The sequence below is a fragment of the Alosa pseudoharengus genome, unplaced genomic scaffold, assembly GCF_046254945.1.
Source record: "Alosa pseudoharengus isolate Yale_2024_CS ecotype anadromous, Long Island Sound unplaced genomic scaffold, YU_APseudo_1.1 YU_APseudo_1.1_scf_1, whole genome shotgun sequence".
NCBI lineage: Eukaryota > Metazoa > Chordata > Actinopteri > Clupeiformes > Clupeidae > Alosa > Alosa pseudoharengus.
Genome location: NW_027468564.1, coordinates 35,737,225 through 35,753,913, shown reverse-complemented (window position 1 = coordinate 35,753,913; position 16,689 = coordinate 35,737,225). Strand labels below are relative to the sequence as shown.

Genomic DNA, 16,689 nt, shown 5'->3' with positions numbered 1-16,689 from the left:
CTATACAGTACTTGTACAGCCATTTGAAAACTACAGTAAAGTTACACATTGCTGTAGTTAGGTGAGTAAGTGAGTACAAGACACTGAATGCGTACATTTTTACTGTATGCTCTTTGCAATTCTACAGCACTGTGACAGAATTTAATAACTAGTTCAACAATTTTGACTCAAGCAATGAAATGAAGACTATTAGTTTTATTGGGAACGACTATTCAGCATTCATAAGTATAGTTAATTTTGACTGACATGACATAAGCAAATGATAATGTTAAAAAACAGCAGAGAATTGTATGAAAGCAACTGATACATGTCCAAAAGTATTTGCAATTTGTTCAGAGGAAGGAGAAATTGCTACTATGATGTGCACAAATGACTAAATGTTGTGGAGGTTGAACTAATAGTTATGAGAATTTTCATTCTGATCTGAGAAAAACTGTAACTTATACAGATGCGCACACACAAGAATGAGCGCTCACACCACTACACCCTAATGCTATGCCTCTGTATTTGATAACAATAAATTAAGAAATGTTTCCTATTCTGGGAAATGTTTAGTTTTTTTTTCTTTTCTTTCGGCCGCGGTTCAATGATACCGTTTAATTGTGCCAGAAATTATCCGCGGACCAGTAATCGTCGAGGAGGCCCTACTGTAGGCCTACTGTAGCCTATGCTTTGGGTAAAGAACACTTTGCATGTCCAGTGTACACGGAGAATGACAGTGTCTTGGAGCGGCCGTGGGATTATTAGCCAATTTCAATCTGACAATTTGACCGGAGAGATTTCTTTTTGTCGGACATTTCATTTTTTTTCCGGCCAATGTCCGGTAATTACCGGACAACGGAAACCCTGACACATATACACACACTAATGCAGTCAGAAGCACATTGACTAATCAAGCATTTTGACTGATCAATAGTAATAATTCCAACAGCACAATAGGTCTATAGATAGATAGATAGATAGATAGATAGATATATACTGTAGATAGATAGATAGATAGATAGATAGATACTGTAGATAGATAGATAGACAGATTGATAGATAGATGGATAGATAGATAGATAGATAGATAGATAGATATATAGATAGATAGATATAGATAGACAGATAGATAGATAGATAGATAGATAGATACTGTAGATAGATAGATAGATAGATAGATAGATAGATAGATACTGTAGATAGATAGATAGACAGATTGATAAATAGATAGATAGATAGATAGATAGATAGAAAGTTGCATCTACAGATAGATAGATAGATAGATAGAGAGAGAGAGAGAGAGAGAGAGAGAGAATGCACCTTGTTCGCTGCTGTTGTCTCCACTATGGGAGGCTTGTCCCCCGCTGCAGGGTCCAGGGGTCCCAGAGGAACGCACTGACCCACAGTCCTCCTGCTCTCTGGCCCATGCCATCTACAGAGAGAGAGAAAGAGAAAGAGAGAGGGAGAGAGAGAGAGTGAGAGAAAGAGAGAAATGTCTGACAATGAAGTTATCATATCAAGAAAAGCAATGCCCAGAAACTGATTTTTAATGCACCCAAAGACAGTGTTTTTTTTTTTTTTCAACAACAATTCCCTTAAAGTTTTGTCAGCAGCTATGCGAGTACAATGAAATGAACTTAACTGCAAAACACAAAACAGAGAACAAATTAGAGACTGTATCAGATTTAGTAACAAAAGTCATTATGACTGCACAACTAACCGCTGCTATAAGCCAGAGAACCCTTCAACTCAGAGGTTTATGCACAATGTCAAACATTCTGACAAGCTTGCATGGTTTCTTCCCCCAAACAAAAGGAACTATTCCGACTGATACAGTCTGTGTCATCTCACAACGATCTTAGCTCACAGGTGCTACAACGCTAACCACCAAAGAAGCCTTCAACGTAGCGTACTTAGCATAGCGATTTGGATGGTTCTGATATAGAGCTCAGGATAGTCTTTTTTCCCCCAAACACAGTCCAGTCCCAAACACAAAAGGATTATTCCAACTGATACAGTCTATATCATCTCACAATGATCTTAGTTTTACTACACCACAGGGAGACCCCCTGCCCTCATAGACCTGTTTCTGTATTTAGACTCTCTCTATCTCTCTCTCTCTCTCTCTCTCTCTCTAAGACTCAGGGATGAGTCGTTCGTTCGTTTGTTCGGGTTCCACACACAGAGTCTGCCAGAGGAGTGGTGGAGGAGGAGGAGGAGGAGGAGGAGAGGATAATATATGATGCGTGTCGCTGCATACCAGAAGCATGGAGTCAGGGAGTAATCTACAACACATGCGCATATGCAAGGGGGTGGAGGGTGGTGAGGGTGGTGCTGGGGCCAGCTGGGTATGGAGGAGATTCAGACTTGGGTTCGGATCTGGTTCTGTTCAGACCGGGCCGGAGCGGCACCAGATCAGGGCCAAGTCCCCGCTGGGGTTGTGGAGATCTTAGGAAACGGCAGAGACACATAACTCACTACCACAACGAAAGTATTACATACATTTAAAGTATACATAAACAAATGTATACTCCTTGAATATTTGTATGATCTATTTATTATATATATTTTATTATCTTTGTTAATTATCTATTTTTATTATTGTTCATGTGGCTGTTGATGAGGCCCAAGTCGAGGCTGGAGTTGTGGGGCTCTTAGAAAACGCCAAAAAACACATAGCTCACCTCAACTAAAATGTTACATATTTGAAGTACACATAAACAAATGTATACGCCTTGAATGTTGTTATCTATTTTTATTATCATTATTCAAGTGACTGCTGATTGGGTAATTTAGATTAAATTAGATTAGATTAGATTAGATTCAACTTTATTGTCATTGTGCAGAGTACAAGTACAGAGACAACGAAATGCAGTCTATTATATTTCATGCTATCCACCAGTACAAAGACAATATAGAAACTGTGAGTTTATTCTAAATGTACACAGTGTATGTTGTGCACAGTGTACATGAACATGGCCACAACCAGGGGTTAAAGTGGGGGGGGGGGACCGGGGAGGAACGCAGTTCCACCACCTCAGATAAATTAATAATACATATTCTTTCATACCAACGATATAGCGCGATGATATTGTTAAATTAAATGGTGAGTTAATTTTTTGCGTGTACAGAGGTGACCAAGAAGCTTAGCAATTCTTGTCCAAAAATTATTGCTACACCACGATACTCAATATGTTGTCCAACGGTGAGTCATTTTCCCCCGTTGCACCGACACTGGATTTTAGGGTTCCCCCACCTGCCAAATCCCACTTTAACCACATGAACATGGCCACAATAATAGCTGGAGCGTTAGAAACATGTATGTTTTGGGCGCGTTGTGGCTGAAATACATACGGTATATAGCAGCAAATAGAACTGTAGAGAACAGCACACAGCACACAGCTGGTGGCTGTCTCGAAAACCATGGAAACAAATACACTACAAAAACATCAGCGCTCTCAGACATAACCCAATCATCGTACTGCTTTACTGAGTTAAGTTATGTCAACGTGTAGTGTCAAGTTTATTATATGTAACAGGGTGGCTAGGCTGGGTTATGTTGAGTGTGGTAATGTTTTTCTTTTTACAGTTCACCTGAGTGACAAGAATATTGCTATTTGAAATCTCTGTTCTTTTTTTCCCATGGATTCGTTTGCAGATGGACTAACTTTAGCTTTTCAGTGCATGTACTCCGGTAAATACACAAACATGCACCACAATAACAGGAAGTCTGTTATACATATACTTAAACACATATTGCCGTGAGTGTAATTGCAAACAGACACAGAGAACTTTGGTTGCAGTAGTGAGAAGAAATGAAGACACAAAAATAGGGCTACAACAATTAATCGATTAGTTGTGAGTTATTATATTAATCGCCAACTATTTTGGCAATTGGCTCATCGGTTTCTGTCATTTATCAAGGAACATACCTAAATATTCTCAGATTTTTTCTTAAATGTTTTTTCATCTTTACTTACTCCTCTGACAATAAACTTAATATCTTTGACGTGTGGACAAAACAAGGCATTTTACGGACATAATCTTGGGCCTTCAGAGGCACTGATAAAAAATGTTTCACCATTTTCTGATATTTTATCAATCAAACAACTAAGCGATAAATTGAGAAAATTATCGACAAATTAATCGACTATGAAAATCATCGTTAGCTACAGCCCTGCACACAAATACACAAATATAAACAATGATGCCCTAATAATACCTCAGGGACATACAAGTACACACAGACAAACAACGATTGACACCAAAGTAAACTATAAAATTTTTTGGATATTTGCGTATGGACCCAGGGATGCCTTCACACACACATACACACACACACACACACACACACACACACACACACACACACACACACACACACAGACACACACACACACACACACGAATACACAAGGACAGAGACAAGAGAGAGAGAGAAAGAGAGTCCGCCTACACACACACACATACACAAATACACAAGGACAGAGAGAAAGAAAGAGAGAGAGAGAGAGAGAGAGAGAGAGAGAGAGAGAATCGGCCAGTCTATGTACAAACATTTTTATTTTACTTGTATACTAAGTAATCACATGCCCACACATGCACATATTGACGACCTTTAAACCAACTTTTGCATATAGACTCGCTCTCACTCTTTCTCCTCCTGCCCTCCCTTTCCACACACACACACACACACACACGCACGACGGCACGCACGCACGCACGCACGCACACACACACACACACACACAGAGACCAACAGCACATTAGAACACACACCAGCTCAAAGGACAGAGGCAGGAAACAGAAGTGCAGAATACATTTACTCTCTTCTCTTATGGTAAAAGACAAAGCGTCTCGCTCGCTGAAGACACAGACAGAAGACGGTCTATACATGAATATGTACGCAGCATATAGACCCTTTCAACTGCATAAGCAAACAGGTGCGTTCCTAAGCCATTTCCTGTGGCACAGAAAACATCACTGAGCTAATGGTAACTTGGGGACATACAAACAAACAAACGAAACAAAAAACATTTTAGAGTCAACTTTTTATAGAGCGTTATGCTAAAGTCAGATTCATTTTCATTTCAAAATATCTGTGTTGGTTTTGAGCGTTGCAACCAAAAAGCCTCTAGGAACAGACTGAAATGGTCTATAAGGATACCTATTCCGAAAGAGACTCCTTAAGCCCCACTGAAGACACAGACAGAAACCTGCATCAAACAATAACATAAAAGAGACTGTAGTTATGTATCTCTTTCCCTTTTCTCTTTAAAACCCTTAAGTTACCACCACAGAACCCCCCCCCCCCCCCCACACACACACACACACACACAGAAGTTACGGGCCACAAGTCTACACACAGTTATCTCAACCTCAGAGACCACCATTAGTAGGAGGATTAGTAGGCGAGGACCTGAGGTGAGTAGCCTCCCTCTCTCTCTCACACACCACACACACACACATACACACACACACACACACACACACACACACACACACACACACACACACACACACACAGGGTAGACACACACATTAATACACACATACAAGGACAGAAACACACTCTAACCCACACATACACACAAGACAGGAAGACAGGCAAGGAGGGTACATAGCACTAGTTTCCAATATTTGCCCTTTCTCCTCTTCAACTAAAAGAGACAGACTAAAACACCTCTAGACCAAAAAAGGGACTATCGAGTGACCTTGGCCCCACAGAACACAATTAGTAGGCGAGGGGAAGAGGAGTCACCACACACACACACACACACACAAACACTCTCACACACACACACACACACACACACACACACACACACAGCACATGCCACACACACCGCTCACTGCTCTCTTAGGGTCACAACACAAAGGGAAGAGAGACGTGACACCTCAGGGTGCACAGCGCAGCGAGATGCTGCCGGAGATCACTGACTCTGAGGTCTGCATGGGTCACAGTGGACGAGGAAGGGGGGGTGAAGAGGGTAGTAGAGTTTTTATTCAAGAGGGGGGCGGATTTTTTGGGGGAGGAAAATGTGTTTTCTTTGTGTGTGTGTGTGTGTGTGTGTTTATCGACACATTTGCCTATGGCCACACATAAACACACATTCAAATACATATCCAATGTGTACACATGCATTGCACATGCACATACATGCGTGCACGCACACACAAACACACTCACTCATATGGACACATAGACATAACGGCCCTCTTTCCCACGCAACTCTCCTTAAAGATTCAAAGATACATGCACATACATGCTTTCTCTCTCACACGCGCACACACACACACACACACACACACACACACACACACACACACACACTATATGTATATGCTGTTTTCTTGGCCAACACGTGAGGGCCTACAGAAATCTGAAAGCGAATAGTGGGGCTCAAAGGTGTTGTGTGGCCCAACTAGGCCAACTTTACAACTCCGGCGGACACTCTAAACCGCGTTACCGATACGACATGAATAGCAAGGGAACAAGAGAGGTGGAGAACACACCTTGGGTATTTGAGATAAGTTCACGCCGCTTAAAAGCCCGTAATCCGTGAAGATACGTAGGATTTAAGGGGTTAACTGGTTTTTAACAGGTCATCCGGGGGACGGCGACAGCACTTCGAAACACCGATCATACAACTACTCCAAACGGCCACTAGGCTAATGAGGCCGCGTCCTGAAGTAAGGAACGCCATTTACAGCGAATAATGAAAGGTAGCCTACTTGCCATTGAGAGTTTTCACATTTGACTTGCCTCCAAGGAAAGAGAGGACAGACACATCGGTACAATGCTTTTTCTTTTTTTTCTTCCGTTAACACCTTGGTCTGTCAGTTAAAAATGTTACGCCTGAGTGTTTCACTAGCTACTCAAGTTCAAAGCGCCTCTATCGTTCCATTTACCTTACAAAAATCCACCTGCTAACACTTCTTTAAAAATATTTTTTATCACTTACTGAAACAAGATTACCCTCCAATACGCAATACTTTCCAAGTCGTCAGCCAGCCAAAAATGCGTCTTTCATTAAATAAAACACAGTGCACGACTTAAAAACAGACTGAAGACCGCGGAAAGACAAGAACTTGTTATTTGGCTTACCTGACCAACATTGCCAGGGGTTCTCGAGAAATCCTCGCTGTCCGACTTAGAATCTCCATCGCGATCGTCGATGACCAAGTCAATTGGCATTTTTCCTTTCAGGCAACTGATATAGCGGTGACAGAAATTGTCACAAAGCTCGTGTACCTATATGCACCAATCAACAAAACGCCACAAAACGCAGAGTTGACTTTTAAAAAAACTTCTGAGCATGCAATGACGCCAAACAAATTACTGAAGTCTATTGTGTACGACTCTAAAAAGTTATTGGTGAGTAAAGTGTTATAATTGAATGTAAAGTATTCAACCAAAATGTATTAGAATGATTTCACCATGCATTTCACCGACTAATTACTCTTCAACAACTCAACAACAAGTCTTAAGGAACACCAATTTGATTCATGCAGTTGTATACGTTTACCTTCTCTAGTTCCAACAAGTGAAATCGTAATACTTGTATGGCTTGAATCATCTGAGGAAAAGAATAGTAATAATAAAAAGTTTGCACTGAGAATAACATGTGCCATAACATAGTCTACACAATTAGGTCAAATTGCAAATATATATATATATCTTGGTAAATCAATTTAAATTGCCGGTTTAAACCAATATAGGCTTAGCTTACAGCCCATTTTAAACGCAATCTTGACATCTTAAAGACAGGCATTCCTAGGGTGACTTGGTGGTTCTTTTCAGATTCGTCCACCTATTTTTATTTGTTTATTTCTGGCATTGATGGCTTTATTATTGGGCTACTGGCTGTAACATTATTCCGTAATTACAGTCTAATTATAGGCCCTCTGTCGCAATTGAATAGGCTACTGCAGTAATTACGCCATGATCAGATTGACTTTTAAGGCACTTTACTGGGCCTATCTGGTAGAGCTGAACATTCACAGTCCTAAGACAAACAACCTGTTGCTCACTTCGATGAAACTGCAAAACCATGGAGTAGCCTAGCCTAAGAAATAGTTTCTCACCAAGTTATCCAGTTCTGGATTAGAGGAGAAATAGGGCTTTTCGGATCGAATCTATAGAGAAAACGCAACAAAAAAACATACAATAATATGTAGTCTTTGTCATTCGTCATTAAGGCTTCGTCCAACGCCATATCCCCAAATAAGAGACAATTCAACAACCTTTTCCGTCTAACCTGAATAAATAGGTTAGTGCAGCATTACCAAGATATGATTTACAAAATAGATAAAACAATAAAATAAAATAAACAACGTAGGAACGACTTGTCAATAATATTAATCAATTTTGTTTTTTTAATATCAAACCTGCTTGGCGAACACTGTAATGTCTTCATTGAAGGACTCCGACGAGCAGACGTCTCCCCCTGCAACGCCGCTCTCCCTCGGCGTACAAGTAGCTAATTCACATTTCTCGAAGACCAGTGCAAGAAGGGGGAAAAGAGGATGTCTGTGCGGGGTAAAACGTAGGACGTTTAGAGAGACAAAACAACTTCAGCTAAAAGTTCACAAAGAAAAAAAACTGAGATCAACCCAACCGGTGGTGATGTAGCCTATCAAGTCGAGAATGAACTAGCTGCGTGATGACACCGTTTGCCAAACTCCTAGGCCTCAGACATGTTAAGCAAGTACATCTCTATGCCGAAGATACCTCTGCCTCTAAACAGAGAAATGTTGACAGGGACATTTAACTTATTTAGCCTCTTCGCATTTGAACCATCTGAAGCACTCTAATTTGAGCGCAAACTATGCGGGGATGTTGCAACATTCTATCACAACTAATAAAGTTTTGAAATCAGGTTATTACAAAACCTTGGGCTATGTTCAAGGTGAAATATAGACTTATATGAAATACAAGGATTAATTAAGGTGTTGCAGCTGGTTTAATTTCTGCACTGTAGCTTTCAACAAAGCAACAAGGGTTTCCTGCTGCAAAACTTTCCTAAAACTTGGAAGAGGTGTGGAAACTCGGGAGAAATAACAAAAACATAACTTAGAACAAACAACGTAAATGTGTGACATTGTAGGATTTTTAAGAGTCCCATGGCTCGCGCTATACCTGTGGGCTCCGTAAACCTACCCATAAATGGCATCTTTGTCTCGTTTTAAAGCGTCGTTAACCGGGGAGCCCATACTGTGCTGCCCGGTTGTTGCATGTGGCCCGTGCGGGTACGGGTGCGCATGGATCTGAGAGCCGTGGTGGTTCGCGTGAGCTGCATGCAGGGCTCTAGCCGTGTGAGGGTCCTGGTACATTGAAGAGGGAATCCCAACCACGTCCATACCGTAGTGATGCAGATCTTCATACTAAAAATTAATTAAACAAGAACAAATAGATATATTAATTTGGCCATGGTGAATAGTTTCCTTCAAGTCTGTAGCCTATATAGATAATTTAAAATCAAACCACACGTTATTAAGAGCAAATAGAAGGCAAATAGGGAGCAATCGGTATAATTATGTCTGTTGTATTAATCGAATAAAATATAGTTTTTCAGTTTATTCACCATATAGGTCAACCACACTTTCTAGGCCTGTATTCAGCAATACGAAGAAAAAGTTTTCAAGTGTAAGATATACATATGGGCTCTACTTTCATGTCATATTTAAATACTGGATGTAAAAAATTTTTTTTACTATAGTATAATCGACCAAATCCCAACAAAATAGCATCTAGTACTGATGAAGAACAATGCCAACGCATATTGCTGTATAGGCTACCCTGTTCGGGGTGTTTAGAATCGGTAGCCTGCTGCGGGCTATGTATCGCTTTCCGCTTATTTAAACAAGTGGATCTGTTAATCTTTTGTGGTTATGATGAAGAAGATATCCAAGGACAATGGCATTTAAAAGTATCAGAAATAACTGCTACAAGTCGCCACACTATTTTCAGTCAGCATTTTTCTTAAAGGAAATTATTTGGAGAGATTGTTGCACACGTTCATGTTAATTAAACTGACAACAACATTGATGGTATCCAAAACAGTTAAATATGTCTTGCATATTCTGTGCTAGTTCTATTAAACTACTGGTGTTAAACTGGGGTCATGTAGGACCAATTTATTATTATAGTCTAATTATCAATTAAAAACACTACTGTGAAAACTAGCAGGCCCCTAACCTAGGCTACATCTAAAGCTTTAACGGACACTTTTGAAATGGAAATGGAATGTATTAGGAATAGATTATTGGTAACGAACTGAAATGATTTTCAATCAATTATGTGAAATTAAATCAATATCATCAAAATGTGAATACAGGTCTACCCTACTGTATATGATCCATGATATATGGAGAGCCATGAAATAGGGAGAGCCGTGTAGTGTTTTTCACAACAATCTACGCGCAATTAGTGTGTGCAGAATCGTAAAAGCGGGAGTTACGATGCGTTCTGTCAACGGCCACGTTTGCATTTTAACAAAATATTTTCGTGGGACTGAAAGTTCTCGTGGTGTACCCACCCGTTGTGCCATGGCCCCGGTCACCCGCTCCGTTCTTCCTCCGAATCCAAAAATTATCCTTAAGGGGCGAGGGTTCAGGGGAAACCATCAACACAAAACTTCAGACACGACATTGCGATGCCACCCCCTCGCTATTCCTAAAAATGGGAGGCTATATTCCAAACCGCCTGTGTCAACAACGGCGGCACCGAAGCATTAGACGATATTTCAACAGTCGAGATGTGATGGACAACACGGCGAATTCTTCTGCGTTAACGTCTGGACAACGTTGGAAATGCCCCGCAAACAGCTAGCTCTCTTTCGACGCCGCTCCAGGTGTAATGTTAAGTCGGTCAATAGCCAAGCTGGATAATTGATGCTTTTTGGCCCCGTGCTGGCGTCCAAGTGAGCATAGACATTTTAATAAAGGGACGCCTCATATCCACATCCCCATCGCGTCTTGGCTCCTTCTCAACTCCTGGATTGTTTTCTTGATGCAATATCGTGTACATGAGATCTAAAGGGTGGAAGGTGGAAAGGAGGGGTGGGTAGGGGGATAGAGCTGACTTCTTAAAGGCACAGCGGTCGACAGCGTGCTCAGTCGAATGCGTGTCTGGATTGGAAGCCTTGGGTGTGCGAGTCCGAGTTTGTTTGTACCACGAGGCGCGCAAGCGCGTGCGCTGTGTCGGCGTTGCCTGTAGCCTAATTGGGACAACAGAGAGTGACTGGAAAAAACGTAAGTAATCTGGCTATCATGACAACAAACGTATAGCATCAGGTTGTATGTTTTCTCATCCTTCATTATCACGAGAAGAGGTAAGAAAACAGGTTTTAGAACACCGTCTTTTTTATCATTGTGGGGTCATCCCCAAAATAATGCCCGCATTAGTATTGGATAAGACAAATTAGGCCAATTTGACTAATTATTATTGCTACGTTGTCGGATCTGCCATTAAAATAGATTTCCAAACATGATTCCCAAACATGATTGCGCACGTTCCTCCTCTTTCTGCTGCGCCTTTTCTGTTGTCAGATAGACAGCCACAACATAGGGTGCAGTCAGCCTACTCGTGGCCTATATGATATTCTGGTACAGATAGCCTATCATCAATAAGGTGTGGAAAACGTCGTATCACAGACGAAAAGTCCTGTTTGTACGCTATTAGCCTACAGTTGCGCTCTATCGCTCTTATCAAAACTAATATGTGACGGTTTAAGTCTCCCGAGATACAACCATGAGCTCGATCGATAGTCAGTAGAGCTAATGTGTAATCTGTCCTCTGTATTTCATCTGAAAAAGATATTTACTGTTTAGATGAACAGGAGATACATTAGGCGTGTATCTGTGCGGTTCCTCTTTTACTACTTAAAATAGCTCAAACTCAGTGTTTAAGTCTGTCAAAATGCAGCTCTCCAATTAATCACGAAGACCATTCATATGCGCTCTCTCTCTTTCTCTCTCTCTCTCTCTCTCTCTCTCTCTCTGTGTGTGTGTGTGTGTGTGTGTGTGTGTGTGTGTGTGTGTGTGTGTGTGCTGAAGATTGTTGAAAATATGGAGATTGTAGTTGTTTTTACTAAAACTTGAAAACTGCGATTCCACCAAGTTGGCGAAGAAGTCAGCAACGTGTAGATAGTACATTATAGCTATAAACTACCTCGCCTAGATTTCCATGAAAGCCGAGGGTGTCAAAAAAAGCACCATTTCCTCGGCTTGTCTTCTGAAAGTCTGTTAATATTGTCCATCTACAATGAAGCCTGCTCTTCAAGTATTTCTCTTTGTTCTGCAGCTACCAGTTCTACAAATTACGCACATCATTTAAACTTTAAGTAGCGGTTCCTTTGCTGAGGAAACTTGTCAAACCACATGATTGCTGCAGAAAAAGCATTGCCCATTTCAACTTTGCAGAGTCAGTAGTGCGCGTAGCCTTTCTGATGTTCACTTCAAATATCGATTTAAAAAGTAAACAAAATGCAAATAGAGTATTAAGAGGAAATGAAAAATAGCTACAGTCGTCTCTTTTTACCAACACAGATAGGCTATATAACGTTAGTAAATAGGCCTGTCCCATTCGTCCCCTGTTTTCTGCAATGAAGTGAGTTGTCACATTTTCATTAGACCAACTGACAGCAGCAGCAACAAAGAGTTACCTTTCAGTGAAAACAAACCCTATTTTATTCGTTAGACTATAGCCTACATATTAGGGAGTGGGACCTTCCGCCTCCCATGTCATGACACAAATGACTGCCCAAAAGCTAGATCTTCCAGAATTGTTTAGACCTGGTACTTTATAATTGGCTATGACAATATGACTCTGTACTAATTTCAACACAACGAAAATGAGAGTCAAATTCACTGTTGATTTATTTTAATCTCGATTTAGTGAACTTCAGCATGTCGTTGAGTCAGTGAAAAGTGTCCAACTAAAGGTAATAGGGGAGTAAAAAGTCAAGGTGAGTGAAAACGACTGCTAATTTATGGGTGACATACTGCAGAACGACAAGCCTCTGAGTAGTCTATTGGTTCATTTCGAGGCAAAGAGACACGGCAATCTTTAGTCGCTTTTTAGAGAAAAGTAACTTCTTGTAAAATAGGACTAAGAATAATGTTTAAAGACTGAGCATTTTACACAACAGCATATTTACCGTGATTTTTTGTATTTTTTTAATTATTATTTCTCTGATTGATCATGTAATCTAGATTGTGCGAAACTTCGCCGAGAGCTCTAGGTGAAAATATAGGCTACAATGAAGATAGCCTCACGTTATTATTAGCCATAGGTTGACGACTACTTCGTTATTTACAGTATTTACCGAGACTGGCCCAAACCTATAGTAGCCTAGTTACACTGGCTTGCCCCCTGGCGGATGCACAAAGAAGACGCAACATGCCCTCTTGGACACACAAGACTGGTGATAGGCCTGCATGTAAATGATAGCCGAACTACTGTGTGCGTAAAACACATGAGACGGCAGTTTGCGTTCTTACGCAAACAAATACATACCCTCAGGGTCGAGAGAGAGGGAAAGTGAGAGAGATTTTTATTTGCCATTTGTACACGCACAGACAGTATAGTACATAGGATTTTTTGTGCAGAGCAAAACATTTAGAGAAGAGATAAAGTGAATAATAGATAGAGAATAAATATAAGCATATGAGAAAAAAGCTGCACAATGGGTCTGGGTATACAGTTATTTTGCTAACTTAGTGACCATAATAATAATAATAATAATAATAATAATAATAATAATTCATATGTGCTTCTTGCATGTGAATATGAACTATAAAGGGGCTTATTGATACATTAGATTAAATGTGTTTTTTTTTCTTTATAAAACCATTTCAGTAATGTTAATCAGACAATGCCAGTATAGCCTATAAGAAGTTTGCCCGTGCTTATTATAGTCATCTGACTGTCATGTGTCCCTTGTTCATCATTGTTTGTTGGTATGTTGTACAGACAAAACAGACAAAAAAATGCAGGCTGTGTGGGTTATTATTGTAATATGATTGTAATATTTTACCATGTTTACAGCCTGAGGATGTCCTAGGTGGTGAAGATCTGCTGCTTTCCTTCACTCCTTATGGCAATAGCCCTGTGTATGTGATACCTAATAAATCATTTGTCATTGGTGCACAACTTGCCTGTTTTTTTTGTTTATTGGTGTAATTTTGTATATTGTATATAACAGTGTATTACACGTTCATTTAAGAATACCTAGTTTCTCAATGCACTTTTCTGTTTTTTTTTACTTATGATTCACATGCCATGTTTTATGTCTGATTGGAATTGTTACATTTTCCTAATGTATTGTACCACTATTCACATCATTACAGCGTGACATTAGTCATCAAATATTTATAAATGCAAACACCAGAGGATGGTGGTTGGATTACCAGCTCGATCCATGAAGGCCGTTGCTATTATTATGACGTTTTTATCCAGGGGTATTTGCCTTAAACACATCATGACAAATAACCCCATACGCAGGTGCTGTTCCTGTCCTGTCTACTTTTACAATAAATGTTTTTACATTTTTTGGACGCTTTTAGCCAAAGCGCCATTCGATTGCCTTTAGTGCATACATATATGCTTATCATTTAACCAAATGTACAGTGCATAAAAAAAACGATGTTTGACAATAAGAACATACATTACAAGGATATTATTATAAAACTCTTATTAAAACTCATATTATTCCATGGAGGAAAGTGCTTGATATAACGTTGCAAACACGTAATCCATACATTTGGATACTCTAAACTGAACTGAATTCCAAAGTGAAAAAAAGTGAACGCACGTGTGCAAGAGTAGTCAACTAGTACCTCTATCATGTATACCCAGTAATGGCACTTTGGCGCCGCCCACCGTTGGCCACAAATTAAGCGAGCCTAAGGAATAAAAATCACTGGCAGCAAACATATGTCTGTCTAAAATGTAGTCATAGTTTTTACTGTTAGATAGATAGATAGTTAGATTTCCCCAGGGGAAATTCAAGGTCTCAGTAGCATACAGACATCACACACACATTCACTAACAGCAGAAAAAAGTAATTAAAAGTATATAATATTAAAAAAAACCACAACTAAGCAATAAGGACAGTAGAAGATAAAGAATATACTAAATATACTAAAATACATATTATACTAAATAACACTTAATCTAAATCAATTCTATAAACAGTATCCACATAGTGGGTGATTAATCAATCAAGGGGCGCTTGCAATGACTGAGATGTTATCATTTAATCATACAGAACCTGGGTAACCTTTGCTCGTGGGTCATATTTTGTGTGCTGTTTCTCTTCTTGGTATAGCCCGCTATTTCTTTTCCACGAGCTAAAAAAAAGAGACAAACTTAAGATGCACTTTAGGATGAACTTTCACACACCCCAGTTAGACTAGAAGTGAACCATAGCAGGCCTACATCCTGTGCCCTGTGTTAACTGAACGATACACACCGCATTTTACACTTAACGATATATTGTTTTACAAGGCTGTAATACCTCCTTCGGTCACCACTGGCCAGTGTTCACATGGACCATATCAAAGTCCTTTTAGGCAAGTCCCTCCACTCGGCGGCCATATTGACACGCTTTTTGGGCACTCATCGGGCATCCTCTTCGGCAGAAATGCGCGTGAGCAAGGCTTCACGACACCAATCTTGCTCCAGCTGCGAGTTCACAACACATGATTAGCACGATGTCTTCACAACACACCATATGATTGGCTCAGTGTATTCACATGTCGACGTTTTGCCGAGGAAGGGGTGGGATATGTGTAGACAACGGCCATATTGGCGTTACAAACTAGCCCCATGCATTTCTATGGAGGATTTTTTGAGTGCTGTGTCTCCACATTAGAAAGTCTCTGGCTATATCAATCTCCAGAGGTAATTCCAATTTGTAATGATATATTGTCTGTCACCACACGATGGCGCAAGACTCCAATAAGTGACATTCTCTGATATGTCTCAACGTTCCATCTTATCATCAGGTTCTGATCAAACGGAGTTGTGTCACTTATCACTTTGGTTGAAAATTGCCCAAATTCATGCATTAGATTTGCACGTAGGCTAGTGATTAATCTACTCGGCAATGGGCAATTGGAAAGTTTAGTAACCTAGCAAAGATAACAAAAAGAAAACACAATGGATTTTGCCTGCCTATAGGTGTGTGATGGGATTTAGTCTCTAGAAGATGATTCCTTTTGTTTTAAGGGCGTTGTGCCTGTTACGTCTATACTAAAAACGATATTCATGAATGTGAGGTGGGGAAAAGCGCAAGTGATTCAAAATGCACCAGAGGGTTGCACTGCCGGGAGGACGATTCTGTTATCCTCCCCCTTTTATTTGCTGCACGCACTTTACAGCCCTCCCACCCCCTGCATGTTTGTAGTTTCTTTTCGCTGCATAATTAAGATGTAAGTCATTACTGTAACCTACAAGGGGACACAAAGGGCGTGTTGGGAACACGTCCTAGGCTACATGTAAACTTAACTTTGTCACATAATAGGCTGTGCTCCAGTCTGACAACAGTAGACTTATTAAACATATGGTCTCCGCAAAACTTTGAAAAAAGATTATCTTTGAAAACACACGCTGGTATTCGCGCGCAGGATTGACAAAGGCTGCGCAGATTACCTATGCATAGTACATTTATGTTTGCACTGCCTGTAGATTATAAAATA

General features: G+C 40.2%; 1 protein-coding gene across 1 annotated transcript in view; it reads right to left on the bottom strand.

The window, feature by feature from the left end:
• The window catches only part of meis1a (Meis homeobox 1 a), a 49,118-nt gene extending 38,106 nt beyond the window's left edge, over nucleotides 1-11,012 (bottom strand). The window contains exons 1-7 of the mRNA XM_076288262.1: nucleotides 10,524-11,012; nucleotides 9,146-9,369; nucleotides 8,374-8,515; nucleotides 8,071-8,121; nucleotides 7,512-7,562; nucleotides 7,091-7,237; nucleotides 1,303-1,414 (exon numbers count right to left, since the gene is read on the bottom strand). Of these exons, the coding sequence (XP_076144377.1) occupies nucleotides 1,303-1,414; nucleotides 7,091-7,237; nucleotides 7,512-7,562; nucleotides 8,071-8,121; nucleotides 8,374-8,515; nucleotides 9,146-9,369; nucleotides 10,524-10,535 (739 nt within the window). The 5' untranslated portion in view covers nucleotides 10,536-11,012. The remainder of the gene's footprint in view (nucleotides 1-1,302; nucleotides 1,415-7,090; nucleotides 7,238-7,511; nucleotides 7,563-8,070; nucleotides 8,122-8,373; nucleotides 8,516-9,145; nucleotides 9,370-10,523) is intronic.
• Between the last annotated feature and the right edge of the window lie 5,677 nt (nucleotides 11,013-16,689).